This window comes from Brienomyrus brachyistius, chromosome 2, assembly GCF_023856365.1.
Source record: "Brienomyrus brachyistius isolate T26 chromosome 2, BBRACH_0.4, whole genome shotgun sequence".
NCBI lineage: Eukaryota > Metazoa > Chordata > Actinopteri > Osteoglossiformes > Mormyridae > Brienomyrus > Brienomyrus brachyistius.
Window position 1 is genome coordinate 22,836,494 of NC_064534.1, and position 21,269 is coordinate 22,857,762.

At 47.0% G+C, this 21,269-nt stretch overlaps 2 protein-coding genes across 10 annotated transcripts; both read right to left on the reverse strand.

Moving 5' to 3' along the window:
* Positions 1-297: 297 nt before the first annotated feature.
* On the reverse strand, positions 298-6,660 carry card9 (caspase recruitment domain family, member 9). 5 transcript variants are annotated; one of them, XM_048982371.1, is made up of 13 exons: positions 6,309-6,660; positions 4,531-4,754; positions 4,140-4,277; positions 3,718-4,043; positions 3,378-3,530; positions 3,064-3,216; positions 2,509-2,634; positions 2,198-2,392; positions 2,028-2,069; positions 1,876-1,921; positions 1,568-1,647; positions 726-790; positions 298-633 (listed from the first exon to the last, which is right to left on the reverse strand). In XM_048982371.1, the coding sequence occupies exons 2-13, from the start codon at positions 4,709-4,711 to the stop codon at positions 519-521; spliced, it is 1,620 nt and encodes a 539-aa protein (XP_048838328.1). In that variant the 5' UTR covers positions 4,712-4,754; positions 6,309-6,660; the 3' UTR covers positions 298-518. The 5 variants fall into 5 exon arrangements, with proteins under 5 accessions (XP_048838328.1, XP_048838337.1, XP_048838319.1 ...); XM_048982380.1 differs by having other exon boundaries at positions 300-633; positions 1,595-1,647; positions 3,351-3,530; XM_048982362.1 differs by having other exon boundaries at positions 301-633; positions 3,351-3,530; positions 4,531-4,742.
* snapc4 (small nuclear RNA activating complex, polypeptide 4) lies at positions 6,652-21,155 on the reverse strand. Of its 5 annotated transcripts, none has more exons than XM_048982272.1 (25): positions 20,986-21,155; positions 19,574-19,710; positions 19,146-19,186; positions 17,960-18,059; positions 16,426-16,469; positions 16,196-16,336; positions 14,773-14,895; positions 14,532-14,610; positions 14,340-14,421; positions 13,733-13,834; positions 13,572-13,644; positions 13,272-13,436; positions 12,925-13,075; positions 12,729-12,835; positions 12,511-12,605; positions 12,334-12,428; positions 12,176-12,261; positions 11,610-12,089; positions 10,944-11,033; positions 10,645-10,831; positions 9,937-10,007; positions 9,787-9,843; positions 9,616-9,637; positions 8,069-9,513; positions 6,652-7,384 (listed from the first exon to the last, which is right to left on the reverse strand). In XM_048982272.1, the coding sequence occupies exons 2-25, from the start codon at positions 19,698-19,700 to the stop codon at positions 7,289-7,291; spliced, it is 4,059 nt and encodes a 1,352-aa protein (XP_048838229.1). In that variant the 5' UTR covers positions 19,701-19,710; positions 20,986-21,155; the 3' UTR covers positions 6,652-7,288. The 5 variants fall into 5 exon arrangements, with proteins under 5 accessions (XP_048838229.1, XP_048838225.1, XP_048838209.1 ...); XM_048982268.1 differs by having other exon boundaries at positions 6,652-7,381; positions 10,645-10,834; XM_048982252.1 differs by having other exon boundaries at positions 10,645-10,834.
* Positions 21,156-21,269: the final 114 nt, after the last annotated feature.

Sequence of the window (21,269 nt, forward strand, 5' to 3'; positions counted from 1 at the left end):
AATGCATGTGATCAAAGTCATCATGGAGGAAGTTGGAATTTCAAAAGAACATTCTGGAAGTCTGAAACAGAACTGTTGTTGGCTTCACAGTTTACTGAAGACAGTAATTAGATTTTAAGTGGTTTGATTACCGATGACAAATTTCTGGGTACGGTTTTACTCGGGTTCTGTAAGAGTTTTTCAGAATCCTGGAAAGTGGTAGTTTAGTGATTAAGGAAGATCATTAGAAGACATGCATTTATATATCCACGTGGTTCGAGGTCCAGCACACCACACGGAGAGGCCACTTCGCGAGTGAAATATCCAAAAAGCATTAGGCTGCCAAAAACATAAGAAGGATGTTTATTCTTAAAAATATTCACACACATCTCGACTGCTAGATTTCCCACTATCTGAATAAAAAAAAAAAAAAACCTTCCCAACATACAGTCTTAATTTAATCTGAACATGAGGGGGAGACCAGTTAATACAAATAATGTTCTTGCATGTCTCTCCTGGTGTCACACGCAGAGCAAAGCCTATCTCCCTCCCTCACAGGGGGACGTGCCCTCCGTGTCGGTATTGTCACTCCCTGACGTGTTGTCCAGGTCGAACTCTTTCTTGCAAGTGGTCTTTGACTTCACTGCAAGCTGTCTGTTGGTCAAGGGGAAAGTAGAAACATCACTGCTGAACATTGGACGCAGCCAACAATCACGCACACACTCACATTCGTTGCAATTACTAACCTCCTGTAGTTGAAATTATATATTCTAGGTCTCCTGTTGGGCTTCTCCTTGGATTTCATCATATCCTGGGAAGTGAGTGGAAATTCTACATTTGTAATACCAAAATTTTAAAAATTGATCTTCATGACATGAAACACAACTATAAACATCATCATGTTCATAAAATTCCCAAATTATTAGGGCTCAGGAGAACTGCATTCTTTATATCAGGGTAGGCATCCAGAAAGTGCTGCTGTGTATGCGGGTTTTCACTGGAACTTCATAATTAGATTACCAGTTAGAGGACTGATTGGCTGAAGAGTCCTCAGTGCTGGGTTTAACCAGGTGACCTAAAGCCTACCCCAAAACCCCCTAAACACACTGGTCCTTTGTAGATAAGATTGCCCACCCCTGATGGGGCTGGCCCCCCATCCTGGGTTGTTCCCTGCCTCGTGCCCATTGCTTCCGGGATAGGCTCCGGACCCCCCGTGACCCAGTAGGATAAGCGGTTTGGAAAATGGATGGATGGATGGATGGATATATAAAAAAAACTATTTGAAAATTATTTTGGTGTCCTATCTCATGCTGTCAAAATGTCATGTGAAATGACAAAATGCAGGTGTGAATTATCTGGCAGGATTTCTAAAACATGGCACCGGCCTCCAAGCAACTTGGTTATGGTAACACTTTGCTGAAAACCGCAGCCGTCGCTGATTTTTTGCTAATGAGTCATCAAGTGGGTCCCCAGAGCCTCATTTCCTCTTTAGACATCTGGATTAAGCCAGCCTGTCAGCGCCCTGTCCTGCTTTCTGTTTTTCAGTGGAAGCTCTACTATCACACAGACCTGTACAGGGTAAGTGTACCTCAAGGGGATAGGAAGCACGTCTTACATCTTGGGAATGGGGGTTGTCCTGCAGCAGACTCCGAGGTTCCTCACTCGAACCTGGGGGGTAAACAGTTTACAACAACAAACTGCTTATGTAACCCGGACCAAACCTGGAACGATAATGCCAGAGCAGTCCATAAGTCAACAAACTCCACATATCAAAAGACACTGTCACACCTTGCCGGGGACTCCCACAGTGGTAACCCTAGAGGAGTTAGATGTCCTCAACTGTCAATGTCTCCAGTGCTGCCCAATGGCAAGAAGTTAAGAATACAAGCCACTCACCTGGGCCAGACATCTCCCTGATCTCCTCCTCGCTCGTCTGGCTCTTCTGGTGTCAGGAAAAAAAATCTCAGTAATCTCATTAATTCTGATGACTAATGAGGTAGTGCCAGAATCAGCCGGAAACTACCAAGTAAGAGAATGCTTCCAGTTACCTCTAGCCAGCTTTGTAAGGGTCCATCTTCAATGTCTGAAGCCTGAAAGCAAAAACATCATATAAGTGACCTACATGGGACAACACTTAGCGTTCATGTGAACTTTGATCCATCCACTGAAGACCACACGGATGCTGGGTGTCTGAGTGCAGGTAGGAGCCCACTCTCACCAGTTGTGGAGATGCAGGAGAACTTGTCTGGCGTAGCTTCCCCTCCAGTGAGATGACCTTGCCTTGCGTTCGGAACAGCTGGACTTGTAGTTCATCACATCGCTCGCCCAGCTCCTGGATCTGCTTCCGATACTGGTCCTTAGCTTGGATGTTCTGGCAGTTCTCCATGTGGTACTCCTCTCTGGTACGAATCGCCTGCAAGATGACACAGACAACAATGCAGAAAACGACACCCCACCTATAACCATTCTGATGCCATGGTTATTGGTGATTTCCATTGCTTTTCATATTCTGATGTAAAATATGCGCACCTTGTCCCTCTCTGCTATCACCTCCTCCATCTGTTTCACAATGTCTTCCATCCGGTTGCGATACATCTTGCAGTCTTTCTCTAGTAGGGTACACTGCAACTCCCATACCTCCTTCTCATTCATGTACTGGGAACAAAAGTCAAGCATCATTGTGACTGGGGGTTTAAGCTTCTTTCCTCAGCACATCTTGCCCTCATGTCCCCAGTCTGTCTGTCTGACTGTTGGGTGTGTCCCTCAGGTGCCCAGTCTGTCTGTCTGTCTGTCTGTCTGTCTGTTGGGTGTGTCCCTCAGGTGCCCAGTCTGTCTGTCTGCCTGTCTAACTGTTGGGTGTGTCCCTCAGGTGCCCAGTCTGTCTGTCTGACTGTTGGGTGTGTCACCTCAGGTGCCCAGTCTGTCTGTCTGTCTGTCTGACTGTTGGGTATGTCCCTCAGGTGCCCAGGCTGTCTGTCTGTCTGAATGTTGGGTGTGTCCCTCAGGTACCCAGTCCCACTGTCGCACTGGTGGACGTGTCCCTCAGGTCCCCACCTCTCCTGCTTTTCCAAAAGGCTGTGTTACCTTGTCCCGGAGCTCCTCTGTGCTGCGCAGTTCCCTCCGCAAGGCATAGAGACTGTTGACCAGCTCCTGGTGCTGTGCTTGCCTCTGCTTACAGAACTCCATACACTGATTTTTCAGCTTGGCCTCTTCTGCTTGTGCTGAACCTGATGCTGTCTATGAGACAACAGAGGACCATTCCTGAAAGTTATCCAAACAGTGGCCTGCACCCTCAGGATACAAACCAGAGCCATTAAAACACCATAACCCTTTGAAATCCAGGAAGACCTCAGTCTGAGGAGAAGGTCCACCTGGATGCAATTCTCTAGCTCCTCAACTCGGCATTTGAGAAGGTCATTCTCCTTCTCCACGTGCCACACTGCATCCTGGCTGGGCCGCATCTCCATAGCGTTCTTCAGGGTCACAGTCCGCTTGCGCTGAATCTTCGAGTCGCTCTCTGCGTTCATCAGACTATGTTTCAGCCTCTCGATCTAAAGAGGATGGAATCACACATTCACACTGCACCACTGGAGTAAGAACAGCAGAAGTCTGTGTCTGTTCATCTTGCATCTATCCCATAAAAACTTTTCATCAGCTCTGACTGAAGTTATCTGGGGGTGGAGCCTAAACATCAAGCTGGTCAAGGGTCACCCGCCATACGGAGGCAGGGTCACCGACCTCCATCTGCAAATCGCGGGCGTCCATGAGTGCTTTGCTCTTCTCCTCCGTCAGCCTGGTGACATCACGGAGCAGGTTGTAATTCTCGTCCTTCAGGTGTCTGGCCTCCGCCACCAGCTTGTCCCTCTCTTCCCTCATGCGGCACACGCGCTCCTGCTGTTTCCGCAGCTCGCTCTCCCGCACCTGCTGCTGCCGGATCGTGTCCTGCTGCGCAGCCATGCGTGCAGACACCTCCTGTCTGTGCAGACGCTCCTCCTGCAGGGCCTTCTGTAGGCGAGTCATTTCGCTCATCAGGAACTGGGTCAGCCCCGACTCCCCTGCCGTGTCTGAATAGGACAAGAGGGGTGAGGAGGGGAAGTCTGTGCTGGGAAGAGACGCTGTACCGGTGGAGCAGGCCGGATGCTCTGGGGTGCAAGACTCACCCACTAATATGGAAAAAACGCGAGCCGGCTCCTTCCCTGTGATCTTGCGGTACAGCTGAGGATAATCCAGCTCCAGGCTTTCCAGGAATGCCACATAACCTTTATGTCCGGTCCTCTGCAGGATGTCCAGCAGCATGCCTGACAGGAAATGCACATGACTCTGATGTGACCCTGACATATTGGCTGGGATGGCGTCCTCAGCTCCCGGGCACGAAGTTTCGTTTTATAGTGTGGGTTGGGACCGCTCATTAATATTCATGAGAGAAGCTCTCTGATTGGCCTGAGCATGTTCACCAGGCCAATCAGGCCAATCATTACTTCTAAATGAGTTGTCCCAAACCATCCTGTAAAACGAAAATTTGCCTTGTGGACATCCCGGCGGCTGCCTTACCCACTTTCCTGCGCCTGATGACCAGACTGGGGTCGTTGAAGATCTGCTCCTCGTCCTCGCTGCTGAGAACCTTGCACTGACGCAGGTAGGGTGTGATGCGAGATGGCTCGATGGTCTTAATGAGCAGCAGCCTGTAGTCCTCCAGCTGCACCCAGCACTCCTCGTCCTCCGTGATGGACATGCTCAGTGGAAGTCTCCGCCCAGGCAGTATTCTACAATACGTGCTATTAATGGACACTCAGGGCATTAGTGACTGCCAGTGAGCATGATTTGGGAATCCTAGGACTGTGCATGAGTCACCATCAGCTCAAAATGTTGAAGCAGTAGCTTATCTCAATACAACTGAAATCTCCTATTTTTGTAGCCGGTAACACAACTATGTGCAGACGGGGAAAGGGCCCGAACCGCAAGAACGATCGTGTGCATGGCTAGCTGTGCACTGGACATCAAAAGGAAATGCCGACTTGCTTTTGTTAGAAAGATATTGCAGCCGGAAAACTGAACATGGAATATAATACAATACAATACAAAATAAAATTAATGTGAAGCTCTGCTTTTGAGGATGCAGGAACAAAAGTTGGGCTTCCAAGAAGACAATGGCCTGTGTTCCTGAAAGTATCCTTTGTAACAGTCCCTGAACAAAAATCTGGCAGTCAAACGTTTGCAGCTAGTCAAATGAATAAATGAATTCAACTCAATCTGCAATCCCCCAATTAAGGAAATCTAGCCTAGTAATTCTCAACCCAGTAATTGGTGACGACCAGACAAACCAAATTTTTGTTCCCTACCTGCTCCCAGTCTGTGTGAAGCAAACAATGAAGACAACCAAGAACACTGAATACCTGGTATCGATGTGTTGGGGGGAAGCAAAAATGTGACTTGTCTGGGGGTCCCTGAAGACTGGGCTAAGAAAGACTGATCTAGCCGGACCATGTTCATGAGTTCCTGAACCAAAAAATAGATTCTTCAACTCCTTTAAAGGCTCAGATGTGACACCAACAGTGATATGCAGAGAAGGGTCTGAAGCGTGTAGAAGGAGGACTACTGCCCGCTTCCAGCCAATCACAGGAACAGATATGCTTTAGGAATCATATTGCATCATATCTTAACTCATGGCTGAAACAGAGCACATCCTGAGACAGGAAGCGTTACAACCAGTCAGGGCAGAGTCTCACACTGGCCACTTCATAACGTGCAGCTGTTTTGAGTGGCAACAGACAACATTAAAATCATTTCTATTAAAAAGACTATTGTAGACACATCCTAAAACTAATTTTTAAAAAAGTCCCTTCCAAGTTTTATTCAGAAACCTGTCAGCCACATTATAACCTCCTTAAGGTCAATGAGTAGACAAGCAGCCCTTACAGACGGATGGGGGGAGGGGGGGAATGTGACAGCCTTCAGCACAGGGAATCCTCTACATCAGTGTTTCCCAACTCAGTTCTAGGGGAACTCTGGACAGTCCGTGTTTTTGCTTCCTCTCAGCTCCCAGCGCACCTGTACCAGGTATTCGGTGTTTCTGATTGGCCAGGAGATGGGAGGAAGCAAAAACGTGGACTGTCCAGGGTTCCCCAAGGACTGGGTTGAGAAACACTGCTCTAACTACCTCATCTGTTCATCTATAATGTTTTCAGTTTGATTCCTGTTACAGCAAACACTGTTTTACTGATTCCACAGGGTGGATCAGACAGCACCAGTGAGTCACTCCTTTCCCTCCAAGTCAAAGCAGAACACAGCAGAAAAAGAATCAAAGCAGAGATAAAGTAGGTCCAACTTACTTGCTATAGGCTGTGGGAAGCACCTTCCTTTGGCCCCGTGGGAGTGGCCCACAGGTCCCGTATGAGGGGAAACTTGTACGGGGGGCTCAGAGCTGGTCAAGGGACTCCGTCGGAGTGACACACTGGCCAGAACTGCGGGCGGAATGCCCTACGCTCCACTTTCTGAAAGGCAAATAGAGGAAGCCCCAACTGGGAAGAAGAGCAGCTGTTGGCCGTTACCATAAAGATTACAAGAAGTTCCTCTCATTTGGCCTGGGTGATGTTGCAATGAGCGGAGACGCGATTTCACTTCGCACCCACTGATATTACGAATGAAGAGAGTGACGAGAATTACAGAGTGCACCTGTTGGGGGGGGGGGCAGACCTTGCTCCTCTAGGCTCTTCCAAAGACAGCACTGCTAGTCTAACTTTCCCCAACACAAAAAAATAAGGAACAGACCTCACACCCAATTTTAAATAATCTGTCTTCTATAACCACGTATGCAGAACAAGGTTTAATCATATTTAATAAAAAATATATATTTCCAAGTAAAAACATTTTAATTCAATTTAAACAATTCAACCAATTACCATTTTAACAGATCGAATGAACAAGAAAACACAGTGAAAGCTGTAGATTGCATAATACAATAAAACATTTAAATAACTCAGTTTGAGGGTCCTGAATTCACAATGGTTCCCAAAACACAACTTAGGTTCCACTGGAAAAAATAAACGTAACCAGAATGACCCGACATGAATCGATACCAGTTCCGCAAAGGCACCTTGATACTAATTTAACAAGGTCTGTACAAAGACAGATGTGTCTTTAACAAGAACATTAATACTAAGTGATCGGATGATGAAGGCTCATAGTGCTTCATTTGTTCTAGGGTGTCACCCTGGTCACCGCAAGGCAGAATGGGACCATCACGTCACCCACGTCCTGAGCATTAAGAGCAGCACAGCGTCGCTCCCCCCTCCCCCTGGGTGCTGCTCTCCTATAGCTTGTTGAGGCGCCGCCGTCGTCTCCGGGTGGTTATTCCAGTGAACGCGCCCGGCTCTTCTGCCCCAGCTGTGCTCAGTGGGCCACTCTGCTGGACAGCACACAGAAACAGCAAAGTGTCACCAGCAAAGGACAGATCAGGCTTTGGGAATGACTGCAAATGATGGACAGGCTGCTAACAGGGAAATGGTTGGCTTGATATCTAGGGAGAGTGAAGAAGGTTTCAAGCCTTGATCGGCATCTGTAAACTACTCGGAGAGAATCTGAGAGTGTGCCTGTGTGTGTGCCCTGTGAGGGACTGGCATCCCGTCCATATAGGGTATACCTCTGCCCTGTGTCCTATGCTGCCTGGGAGAGACCCTAACCAGGATAAGTGGTTGGAAGATCAATGAATGAATCTTTTTCCTGAAAGAATTTGAGGAATTCCTATTTAGGAGGAAGCACTACAAGCAATACAGGTAATATTACCAAGTAAGTCACAGGAATGTGGGAACACCTGCATAAACACAGGTCACCAAACAACCCTGATGGTTCAATAATCATTCCCAAGTCAGACTGACTGCTCATATGAAGGTCCAACTTGAGACCCTCATTGGACGCTGCAGTGCAACCAGGACAGTTTCTAGAGCTTAAGGCTCCTTTTCGCTGCTGCGGTTCTCACGCCAAGCAGGAACACGGTGATCTACAGGGGGTGCTGTGGACAGCAGAGCCTGATGCAAAACCAAAGGGGTTTGAGGCCATCTTAAAAGACATGGAGAAGACACTAGACAATCACCTGAATGGATCTGAGCTCAGTATCGCCATCTGCTGTTTCGGCTCCCTCCACGGCCTCCTTCTCGGCCTCCTTCTTGGCCTCATCCTCCACCTCAGCTTCACTGCTGTCATCAGAGAGGAAAGAGGAGGACTTGGGCCTCTTGAGAGGGTGAATGGTGGCCAGGAGAGCAGGTAAAGTGAAGCAGGACAGGAAACGAGCCTTCAAGAGCAGGTAAGCAGGATTCCCACTCAGTTTCTCTGCAACCAGTTTGCGGACGGCATCTAGTCGGGCCTCCTCGTTACCGCCCTCTCCGGAGGAGCCCACCAGCTTCAAGGCATTCCACTCCAGGGCCCTTTTGCGCTGCAGGAGAGTCGTCAGGGTCATCAGGCTGCTGACGAACGGGGGCAGGTAGGGCAGCGTGACATCCAGTTGGGGGACCTTCACCCCTCCTGTCCCTTTCATCCACTCCATCACCTGAGACTCCTCCTCAAGGAACATGAGGCTGGGGTCCAATGAAAGAGGCGAGGCTCCAGGGCCTTGGTGCGGAGGCGGGGTTGCCTTGACAGGGCTGGCGCCTGGCTGCAGAACCTGATCAGGGTTTTTCTGAGGTGCTGGGACAGGTAGTGGGGCCTTGGGGGCAGCTGTTACAGGGCCGCTGGGATGGAGCAGCTGGATAAAAGGGAGGGCCTGCTTTTGCTGGACAGCGGTTTGGCCTGCAGGAAGTGATGTCGTACTGGTTTGTGCCGCAGTCGGTGTGGGAGATGAGATCCCAGGTGATCCCAAGCCAGCACCATGCATTTCCATAGACTTGCTAGAGGACAGACTCCCCATCCCAGCTACTGGAGAGGCTGTGGTCACCCCAGGGGACAAGATGGATAGGGTTAGGGGGGCCAGACCAGGTCCTCTGGATGCATCCTTTACCTGGAGTAACGGCTTTGCTCTCTTCGCACCGGCTGTTAATCCCAAGGAGACCTGCTGGTTTAAGACGACAGGAGCTGGACTGGTGACTCCACCAGCAGCCAGTGGCATGGCCAATCCGCTTACAGGCAGCAGCCCGGTGGGGGTCATGACCCAGGTGAGCGGTTTTGCGAAGGCCTCGCCCTTGGGCAGCACAGGCTGCATGCTGGCTATCTGCTGCTTAGGTGCGGGCTGTATTCTTTTTATTCTGGCCTTGTTGGTCAAGGCCTTCTCTGTGGGCTTGCGAGCACGTTTCTTTGGTAGGGTTTCCTCTCTAGCCTCCACCGCCTTTGCCGCCCCCTCTCCGCTACCGGGCTGTGGAACCAGCCCAGGGGGCACTGCTGGTACCAGCACCTGTGTGAAGAGCACGTTCTGGGGCACCACGAGACAGGGAACGAAGGCCTGGCTCTTTTCCTGAGACAGTTTCTCCTCCTGGCAGCGTTTCTTGTACAGCATCTCGGCCACGGTGTTCGGCTGCACCCGTTTTCTTCTGGTCCATGGCGGTGGGGCTGACATGAACCAATCAGGGAGAAACAAACTCTTATATTAGCTGCAAGACATCAAACAATAAGCACTTAAAAAGTGACATTTTGTCAAAAACAACTGTTTACCTTGAACAGGGGTTTTGGATGCCTGGAAAGAGAGAAATGTTGGGTCAGTAAAGAAAAACTACACAGAATGTCTGCACACCTACTGCGGCTAATCTTACTGATTCGGAGTGTTAAGCAAAAGACCGGGGTCATCAGTTAACTTGTCAGATACAACAGATGACCACAGCTCACCATAATCCGTTTCTTCTCAATGACCTTTTTACAACCTTCTGCATCAATGCGAAGAACCTGTTTGAGGTCAGAATAGCAGAATGGTGATTCACGTTATCACACTGACATTGCTTTAATGAAAGGCAGGTTTCACAGAGGACCACAACTCACACTGAGCAGGAGTTTGAAGACGGGAGTGCTGGAAAGTCCAATGGCTTCACCCTTCAGCCGCACAACATCAGCTGCAAAGAACAGAACAATCACTTCACACAAACTCACGTCCTCCCAAACTGGTAATCGGATCTGTGTGTGAAGACGACGTAAGCTCTAGCACAGTGTCTCCCAATTCGATACTTCGGGACCTGCATACAGTGCACGTTTTTGCTCCTTCCCAGCTCCTGGTATGGAGCAAAAACGTGCACTGTTTGGCAGGGAGCTCGGAGGGAGCAGAACCACAGACTGACTGTGTGGTCTCTAAGGACTGGATTGAGAAACACTGCTCTAGTGAGCAGTCACCTCACTATGTCAGTCATCCACCCCAGAGTAAACCAGAGACCCCAAGCCCTAGATATCCCAAACCCATGACATTTCCAGTTCATATCATGCCAAAACTCCATTGGTTGTTACTCAAAGGAAGCTAGACCTCTGATACCTCATTGCTTATACTCAAACTTAACCTTGTCAAGTCAGTTTTGAGTAGCAGCACCTATAAGAGGCTGTGATATGTAATGGGGCTCTGTGCTCTTTTCTAATGCCTAGTTTATCAGTAGACTATTACCCTACGCACTACATTCATTTCTTGGGGATAAACGACTGAAAGAAGCATGATCTAGAAGCCAGAGCTCTGAGCTAGCAGCACCACTGCACCAGGCCACAGACCTACTCGGCGCCTCTTCAGCTCAGAGCTGAAGGGTAACAGCATGTTGCCCATCCAGGGCAGGACGGCCACCAGCAACTGGCTGTTCATGAATTTGCTGTCTTTGGCAGAAGAATTAGCGCTGGCTTGCTGGCCTCTCCCGCCTGCTACCGTCCGCTTGAGGCCTGTCTGCCCCAACAGACAGGTTTTCTGCTGGAATGTGGTCAGAAACACGCAAGACTGATGTCACATGACGTGTCAGGACACAAAGGAGATTTAAAACACATAAATAAACAAACATTTTTATAAAACAAATCCTTACCTGTTTTGATGCAGAGTTCCCAGGACAGCGTATTAGATTCTTCACCTCACTGAGAGACACTCGGATCATTTCATTTTCAAACTGTCTTTCCTAAAGAGAGGCAAAAGAGGATGTAGAGTTGGCTCGTGTAACTGTGAAGTACCAGGAAACTGACTGCAAAGCTCCCTGCAACCTTTGTGGAAAAAGCTCTCTTCCATTTATCAACTTAGAAAGATGACATGCAGTGATGTATGGGCTGGTATGATTTTCTTTGCAACGTAAATCAGTCTGTGGACATCAAATGGGTGAGAACACTACAAAACCCAGTGAGTCTCTCTTTCTAACACAGAGAGACAGCCTGGATGACAAAGAGCTTCTTTTCCTTACTTCAGCACTTTGTATTACATGGCTAGCCTATAATGGGGATAACGCTTCATGAGAATTTTACAAAATGACCACTGCATGAATACAGTGACGTGCCCAGGGAGATGAAATGGTGAGATACAATGAAGTCTTCCTGTACTGATGAAAAACTATTAATCTAACAGGAGGGAAAATACACTGGCTGAATTCCCTGAACAGAAATGGGTGTTATTTAGGGATAGTGTGGGTCAGCATTAACGGCTAGGTGGGGTGCATGGCTACAGTAAGCTCACATTGCTCTTAGGAAGGATGTAACTGCAGTACCTTCTCTGGAGGCTGTGTGAAAGGTTCTACTTCCATAATGACCTCCAGGGGGCAGCCCTGCTTGTCCAGAATAGTGCTCCGCACTCCCACTGGCTCGTGTTTCCCAGCCACGCTGTTTTGTGAGCGAATGCGTCCCAACTTGGACTTGCCCTCTGCCTCCATCTGGCTGACCAGGTTTTTCGGAGTGGCTCGCACAACCCCCGGACCCAACCGTAGGAGCAGCGGCATAGTTTTGGGGACCCATTCATCAATCTTTGGCTGGATGTATTTGTTCCGTACATTGGCCAGGTGGTTCCTTGGTGGTGCCGCTTCATCTTCGCTGTCCATATAAACCGGCTCCTCTCCCTCCTCCTCCTCCTCCTCCTCCTCAGAAGCAACACGATCCAATTCTTCCCTCTTCTTCTTCGTTCGTCTTTTACTTCGATTCCTTCGCCTACGTCTCTTCCCTCCTTTGGATTTTCTAGTCCTCTCTAACTTGGTCTGTCAAATGAATAGCATCATTGGGCAGTGGAAAATTCACGAAGACACATTTACTGAGATGTGACAGCCTGGAGGTGAACGCTTACCTTAACTCCTGTCATCAGTTTCCACTTCTGTAAACACTGACTATCAATCCTGTTCGGTATCTCTGAAGCAATCTTAGCCCATCGACCTACAGATGAAAAACATATGTGTGACATGCCCAGGTCACCAGAACGGAGTCCTACACCTGCAGCATTCGTACCTGCACCGTACTTTTCCACCAGTCTAATTAACATGGATTCTTCTTCCTGGCTCCATCGGCCTTTCTTCACATCCTCCCTCAAGCAGTCCAGATACCTGAAAGCGTACCCACTGATCATTCCGCCCTCTTTTTGCCTGGGATGATGCTGTGGTACCTTCGCACAGAGCTCATTCTTACCGGTCCCTGCACTGCCCATCGTTCCGGCCTGGTACTTCGTTCCGTATTTTCCACCAATCCCGCACACCATACTTTGCTACGGCCTTCAGTAACATCTATGCCAGAGAAGTGGATGTGAGTGTCATTAATGACAATCCCAGAGAACATGTAAACAGACATTGTTTCCAGTTGCACCGGGACATGCTTTATTTCAAGCAAAAACAAACACCGCTCCATACCTCATCCTCCTCCTTGGTCCAGTGGCCTTTCCTGAGTGTTGGGTCTAGAACCTGTGTCCAGCGATAAATGAGCTGGGCAGCCTCCCGGCCCTCCATGAAGTATGAAACTGTAGAAGAGGACAGAAACCCAACTACAGCCTTCACGTTGTCCAGGTGAGGCTCACCAGTGAATTTTATATGGATCCAGTCTGCTTACTTTGAGTGTACGGGATGAAGTTTCCAATCCGCATTTTGTCCACCAGGTCGCGCAAGACCTCATCTTCCTCCTTGGTCCATGCCTTCTTCTTGAAGTTCTTGTTGATGTAACGCTGATGTGTTTGAAGGCACATGAAGGCGGTCCTGTTGGTCTGAAAGACCAAAGTTCTACAGTTAATATGTTGTCCATTTCCCTGATCTCAACACAGCCAGGGAACATAGATACGCGTATAAAGTTTAACAGGTTCGCCTGGGATTTTAATTTTGTTCACCAGGACGGCTGTAGTAATGGGCATGTTGAAGATTCTGAAGAGCTTCATAGAACTCTGCTGCCCAAAAGTCACTCACCCCAAGATCCTCTGCAATCTGGTCCCAGTTGCAACTCTGGTGCTGCTCCACGATGCCCCTCAGCTTCTCAATCTCCTCCTCCTTCCAGCAGGACTTGTTAATTGATAGGTGAAGGTAGTTCTCCCAGAACCTCCTCATGTCTTCAGCAGAACGGGTGCCCTCAAACTAGACCAACCCAAAAGAAAAGGAAATCCCTAAAGACTCCTCAGTTTTTAGGGGGATTTAGAGAGCTGCTTCCTTACACTCAGTGGTTAATTGATGTTTTTAACCAAGGAAGGAGGAGTCCAGAGAAATACATACATCGACATTTGCGATTTTTTCCCAGTCATGGTCATCATGGCGACTGCCAGCTAGGTCCTCCTCCCTCATGGCACTGCAGACCCAAAGGCATGGAGATCATGAGTCATAGGAAAACTTCACAGAAGCAGCAGTTGCTGGCAGAAACGATAGAGCACTGTTACCTTATGTCTCCCATTTCCTTTTCTATTTCAATTATTTGTTTCTGGATGATTTGCTTCTCCATATCATTAGCTTTGGACATTTTCTCTGTCAGGTAATCCACCCTACGGAGCACAGAGAGGACATCATAGTCAAAAGGTTACGCCCCGCTGTGAGCCCGTGGATCTTCGGAGAGAAAAGCCAAGGAAATCCAGCAAACTCTACACAACAGTGACCTCCACATAGTAAGGGGATCAGAGAGCACACAGAGGGAAACAACATGTGTAAATTAGAGAGACAGCTAGTGCTAGATTCAACTCCACCACCAACAATGCAAAAGCAGCTTACAGTTATATTCAGAGAAGTCACTATAGAGGTGGCAATAGCCATCGTGACTTATTCCCTGCTTTCAATCAAATATTCAACGACCTAATCATAAAATGCCTTTAAAAAGAAGTTCCTCAAATTTATGAGAGTGACTGTATTACAATAACTCGAGAAAGGTCTGTCTAACTCTGCATCAAGCTGAATACTACATTTGTGCATCTTATCATCTCTGAGCAGCGACCATTGCTGAGGACACTAGACTTGTTGTCTCAGAGCTATGAAGACAAACCGAGAGTTACTCACTTGGACAGCTTAGGCTGTAACAGGCGCTTCATCGCATCGCCCACCACAGACTTGAGCAGCAGGCTCTTCTGCCAGCCCTCCCCTAAAACAAACCACAAGCACCTAAGCCCTTGGAGCTCCGATTAACTCCTGTATGCATCAAAGTATTCATTTTCCCCATGACATCAAGGGTTCTTTCAGGGAAAGACTTACACCTTTGTATTTTCTTTAGATCAAAAGTCCTTGTGCCCTTGTTCATCTTGTCTCTGGTTTCTGAATTAGCAGGAGGGCCCTGACAGGACAGAGTAAAGAGGTGCTGATAGAAAGGTCACAACGTAAGCCAAGGAGAGCAGCACCGTTGAGTACAGTGAATAGAAAGCATTCTCACATGCCTGATTTTGATGATGTTTTTAAAATAACGTGAACAATTTCACTACTATTAATATATTCTTACAAAGCCGGTAACTTTGTCCTTGAAGTAGGGTTTCAGGAAGCTCCCCATGAAGACCTTCTGTGGGCCCACTCCAGAGGGGCCTGGCTGAGGAACAGAGCCAGAAACCTGGGCCGTGACCTCTCTCTGTGGACACAGAAGCACGTCAGAGCCTCAAACATCAAGAGACAAACTAATGGTTGGTTCATACTTCTCTGCACAAGCACAACACTCGCGCATCTCCTCTGCGTATGCCGACATGAAAACGTTCATACTTCTATGGTCGAGCCAAATGCTTTGCACATGCATTCAACGTGTTGTATTAATATTTTTCTTAATGATAATAATATAAATTATTACTCTGATATTTCCTGCACACATACCACAGCAGTGAAGTTTGAGTCATTTTCTCTCTGTTTTACAAATTCAGAGAACCAGCTCACAAAGTTGCCAATTTTGGTCAGCTGGCTGGTGCGAGATTTTCAATTCGAGACAAGTCTGCACTCACATACACACATTTACATGTATGTAACAGTTTTGCTACCTTGTAAATAGTCTGTAGGGTTTGCAAACTACCCCAACGCTTGTCAAGGCATCCATGTTTTATATTTAAAGTGGACGCTAGCGAATCGTTTATGCGCAGTGTGTCCAGAGCTGCGCGTACACCACTGCACGTACACCGCTGCACGTACACCGCTGCACGTACACAAATTTGGAGTGCAACAGGTGTTCGTCTGCAGATGCACACAATGATGTTAAATGTGTCATGAAAGGTTGAGCGGACACATCTACTATTATGCGTGCGGAGAAGTATACACCAGCTTTAAGGTTACCTGGTACGTGCAGTACAGAGAACACTGTCCACCCTTTGCATGGCCAGGAAAGACCGACAGAGAATCTGATGGATCAACTAGTCGAACTCCAGCCATTTTTACCAAAATAACCAATACCTACAGATCTGCCCTATAATCTGGTTTTGGTACTTTTGCAGGTGTACTGATGCAGTTTATGTAAGAAAAGCAATACGCATACATTTAAGCAGACCTTTCTCTCTCAAGCTTCTGAATAAATGTATGACCAACACTCAGATGATGAAGAATCTTATGTACATCACAACTCTACTCACCTGTTATAGTAATAAAAACTATAGTAAATAAAACTAAAATATTTATCTCTATTTCAACACTATAGTGCTTAGTCCTGAAGATGCAGAAGCTGGACTCAGTGAGACAGCAAGTGCTTCTAAGAGCAGGACTATCCTTTTTCCACAAACAAGAGGGTTTACTTTCAGTACATCTAAAATACCCATGTAGTACTCTGCATTCAAATATTTTCACATTATGGGGAATTTATATGTGTTGCACCACGAAAATGAAAGTAACAATATGGAATATCGCAAAGATGCTCATGGCTGACGCTGCCATTCCCCACCAGCTCCAGCTCTCACCTGATGCTCCTGGTTTTCACGCAGCAGTCGCTCGAGCTCAACCAGCTTCTCCTCCAAGATCTTCTGGTACACCAGATTCATCTGCAGGCATGTTTCCACAGTCTGCGGCAGGTTCAGCTCCTCACTGCTGTCGTCCTCACTCTGGTCCACAGATATTCAGACACATGTCTGTGATGGTGGGCTTAACAACAGACGGTTGGCTTTATACCGGGAAGAAAGGTGCTACTCACACTGTCTGTAGTATCTCCAGCTTCATTATCATTTTCATCATCATCTGCATGTGGAGGACAGAAAACTGGTCATTATTCAGTCCTCAATAATAAAGTGATACTAGAAATCCCATGGACTGGCCTGAGTACCACTCACTTCTATCATCATTCTATGCTTTCATCTCTCACGCCAAGACCACCTACTACCAAAAGAAGATCAAAGTCACCAAAGACACTTTCTTATCAAAAACTGTAGAATGTGCTGTCCTCAGCCACATTTCTCATGAACAACCTTCTGGACCTTCTTCAGTCTGGCTTCAGAGCTGTAAACTCAACCAAGATTGCTCTCCTTGCTGTTGTGGGAACTCTGAAAGGCACAATAACTGCTTCCTGGTCATCTGTCCTGATTCTGTTAGACTTCTCTGAAGGCTTTGACATAGTTAATCATCCAATCCTCCGGGCCACCCTCTCTCAGCTTGGCATCACAGGGACTACTCTGCACTGGTTTGACATTTACAGGTCATTTCGAGTGGTTTAGAGTGCAGAAGTGTCCAATTCACATTAGGTAACAACTGATGTTCCCCAAGGCGCTGTCCTTGGTCCTCTCCTCTTCTCTCTTTGCATTACCTCTTTAGGGCAGTTCATCTGCTGCATGGATTCTCCTACCACACAGACCTTCTCTTCTGACGGCACCATGATCTCTGCTCTGATCTATGCATGCCTGGCTGATATCACAGGCTGGATGAGGGACCATCACCTCCAACTTAATATCTCCATGACTGAGCTTCTTGTCTTCCCCGCCATCCATCATAAAAAAATTACTCTACATCTCTACTAGCAGGTCTGTCAGCTTGTGCTACCAGACCCGTCTCACTCCCTTCGGTCGGCAAACCAACACTGCTTAGAGCTCCCTCTACCAATGGAGCAAACCATGTTTAATCATCACACTCCTTCTCCACCTGCAAAAACACCTCAAGACCCAGCCGTTTCATAAATCCTTGAAGAGTCTTATTAGGTTCTTGCTTTGTTAGTGTGTAGTTCCAGCTCCAATACTACTTACACTTCAAATCTGGGCATTTATTGGAAGTTCAGCCTAACAGCTCTTATATCCAAATTCCTTGACAACATGTATTTTCTCAATGTACTATTTGCCTCACTTGTCTCTCACTTTGTACTAAATGTTCATCCATCCATTTTCTGAAACTCCTTATCCTGCTCAGGGTCACGGGGGGTCCAGAGCCTATCCCGCAGGGTACAGGCGGATGGCAGGGAAAAACCCAGGATGGGGGGCCATCCCATCACAGAGCACACTCGCACACAATTCACTCACACGTGCACACTTAAGGGCAACTTGGTAACTCCTATTACCCTCAGCATGTTTTTGGACTGTGGGGGGAAACCGGAGTGTCTTCTAAATATGTAAAATGTAAAATACATTAAGTTAGTTTATTTAATTATGGCTGGTAATAAATATAATAATAATTATGACAATATGAAAATGGAGTATCATAAACAACGAAGCATCTTTTGGCCTGGAATGCTGCTTCTCCATCACCTTGAATGTCCACACGTGAGGCATCTGGTCCCAGGGTCCTCTCTAGGTCCTCAATCTCCCTCTGGATGCGTTCCCGCTCAGCCACAATGTCCTCCTGGACCTGAGGAAAGTGAGGAAATGCTTGCCTGTACAGTCGCCCCTCCAGATTCATGGATTTGACATTCGCTGTTTTTGGTTATTCTTGAGTTGGCTGTGAACAATTAAATGACAATATTTCTGGAGCTCGCCGACAGACATGTGTAAACCAAAAACAATACTGAAAATGATTTGGATAAAATCAAATCATCCATCCATCCATACATTTTCCAGACCGCTTATCCTACTGGGTCGCGGGGGTCCGGAGCCTATCCCGGAAGCAATGGGCACGAGGCAGGGAACAACCCAGGATGGGGGGCCAGCCCATCGCAGGGCACACTCACACACCATTCACTCACACATGCACTCCTACGGGCAATTTAGCAAGTCCAATTAGCCTCAGCATGTTTTTGGACTGTGGGGGGAAACAGGAGTACCCGGAGGAAACCCCACAACAACATGGGGAGAACATGCAAACTCCACACACATGTAACCCAGGCGGAGACTCGAACCTGGGTCCCAGAGGTGTGAGGCAACAGTGCTAACCACTGCACCACTATGCCGCCCCTAAAATCAAATCATATAATATATAAATGTTAGTGTATGTGCACAATATATCTGTAATATTAAAAGTCTTGGCTTGGGTACGCTGTACATCTTTGTCTCAGTAACCTGCCTCACTGACTTGTTAGCTGTCTGAGTGACTGTGGAAACGTGTGTTTCTCTCAGTAAATTTTAAACTTTACATTGATGTTAATCGTACAATTTTAATAATGAGTCCAAAACGTGCTGCCCCCAGTGTGTGCAGTAGTAACTCTGTACATACAGGGGCATAATTCAGATTGTTTGTATATTATATAAAAATGTCTTGTTGGAAAATGATGAAGTAATTTCACATGGAAAGTGTACAGTACTGTTTGTTTTGAAATTGGTAATAAATAGACTTTAATGTTATCATTCAGGCTAGCAGAGTGTTATGGATTGAGACTTGTGAATTTTCACCTTCATGGGACTTTTTTGCCCATAACCCTCATGAATGTAAAATGGCTACTGTACCCCTGAAGGACTGACCATCTTCTTGAGAGCATACCAAGAAGACAGCTGCTCTTACCATGACAGCCTGCCCCTGGTTACTGCCCTCCAATCCATCATCTGAAAGCAGGAAGATACAGACATATCACAACAAGACTCCTCACCCTGGAGCACATAGTTCAAACACTGAAGAATTAAGCATCTACATTTAGACAGGAATCCTGCTGCATCTCTCTGGTCCACATCTCAGCCTTATTTAGGTTCTGAAGAAAATGTATTTATTGTCATAAACAATAAAGAAAAGAGCAACCCAGAAGGAGATTACTATTTGCAGACACTTCAGCAGATTCTTTAGCTTCCCCTAGAAGAACTACAGTACTCCAAATCACCCCCAATAAATTTCCACAGGTTTCTGCAAATTTTAGGGCAAATTGTAAATGCTGAAGAAGTCTGGCTGAATCATCAAGCACCAGAAAACGCCTGCAAGGGGCGCTGCTACTGACTGACCGTCTGACAGGTCGGAACTGGACAGCGGTTCATCGGCGACGCTGCCCAGCGGAGCTAGGCGGCGCTGCAGTGCTTCGATCTGCCGCTGGATCTTCTGCTGCTCGGCAATGAGCGGGTTCGAGGCCATGATGTTGCACCTGAAAAAGACAGCGCCGTCATAACACGTCACCACAGGCAGACTGCCTTTACTGAGCTGGCAACATTCAAACGAGCCATCGTGCTCTCCCGTACACTAACAACTATCAGGGACATTCATCCTGAATCCATAGTTAATATCTTATACGATGCGCGCCATGTCCTACCCTGCAGGTCCGAAAGAAAGCACAGTCTCCACTATACGCGGTGCTATTTCAGATGTTAGAGAAGTTAGCCAGACACTCTTAAACACAGTTACGGAGTCAGTTATTAAAGGTACAAATTATAAATTCACAAATACTTGTACATTTTCCTGTCCCTCTTCCTCAATTAATACTTAGTTATGCCGATGGTCAGTGCTGATACTTGGCATGTTACCATCAAAGTAGCTACTAGCTAAAAGATACCAGGTCATGTTTTCACACAGCGGAACACATTTCTAATAATAAATATCCATACAATACCTGCATCTATTAAATAATCCGTTTTAATAAAAAGAAGTCTGTAAAGTCCACGGGTACCTTTGCAAAATACCCATAATGCAATTGGTATGCAAAATTTAAAGTTGCGTATCTTACCCACAATGCACCCGTATTCACATTTCGAGGGCGGAGGGAACTGGGACTGCGGCAGTCTCAGTCATATTAGCTGTGGTCTGCAGACTAAGAATTCACGTTTTCTTTTCGATATAGAAATTTAAGTTGCTCGCGGGAGAGAGTGATTAGACTGTGGTCAGACATTTTGTCGTTTCCCGGGGAATATCTCATCCTAATCCATGATTTAAGAAATCTCCGCTAGCTACAGTCTCATATTTTAAACGGCACCCCGGGTAATTTGCCCTCACATGTTATCTTTAGGTGCTGTCCTCAGATTTGTTTTCTTCAGGAGCTTCTTATACTTAGTTGGCAAAACAACAGCATATGGGCTATCCCTAAAGTGCATGCTTATAAGACTACTGCATATTTTTTCCTTATTACAGACATAAACCTCTAAAACTAAGAGTTCCAACAACCTGCAAGTTTGTCATTTATAACGGAAATATTTGGTCCCGACAATGAAAAATAAATCACTGTGAATGAAGTTGTCCAAACAGTGCACGAGTTCCCGTTTGTCACTGTATGCGTAGATCTCACGTTCCCATCACTGCTCTTTCAGTAAATAAAGGAGAATATGTGAACAGGAAATATTTACAACACATTAATGTGCAGTTGGTGTCCGAACTCGTCAGTCCAATTCAAAGCTTATTTCCCAGTGTTTTCTAACTTAATGGGGCCTACCTGTGTCCAGTCTCAAGATGATGAAATGATATTCAGTTTCCAAGCGAAATGGCCGGGCTCTGTTCACAACTCAGATATAAGGGATATGTATTGCTCAGATTTTGTCTGATGTATGTAGCGTCTTGTCTCCCCCCGGTTGCCTCACAGTCACAGCCTCCTCCTCGGTGCTTCTCACCCAGCATCCCCGGAGCGCTACACCGCCACGTCTATAGGTGGCAGTACTCGCATAGGGAAATAGAGCCAGCGCTGGGGAGCTCCTCGTAGTTCATTTTCTCGCCGTCGTT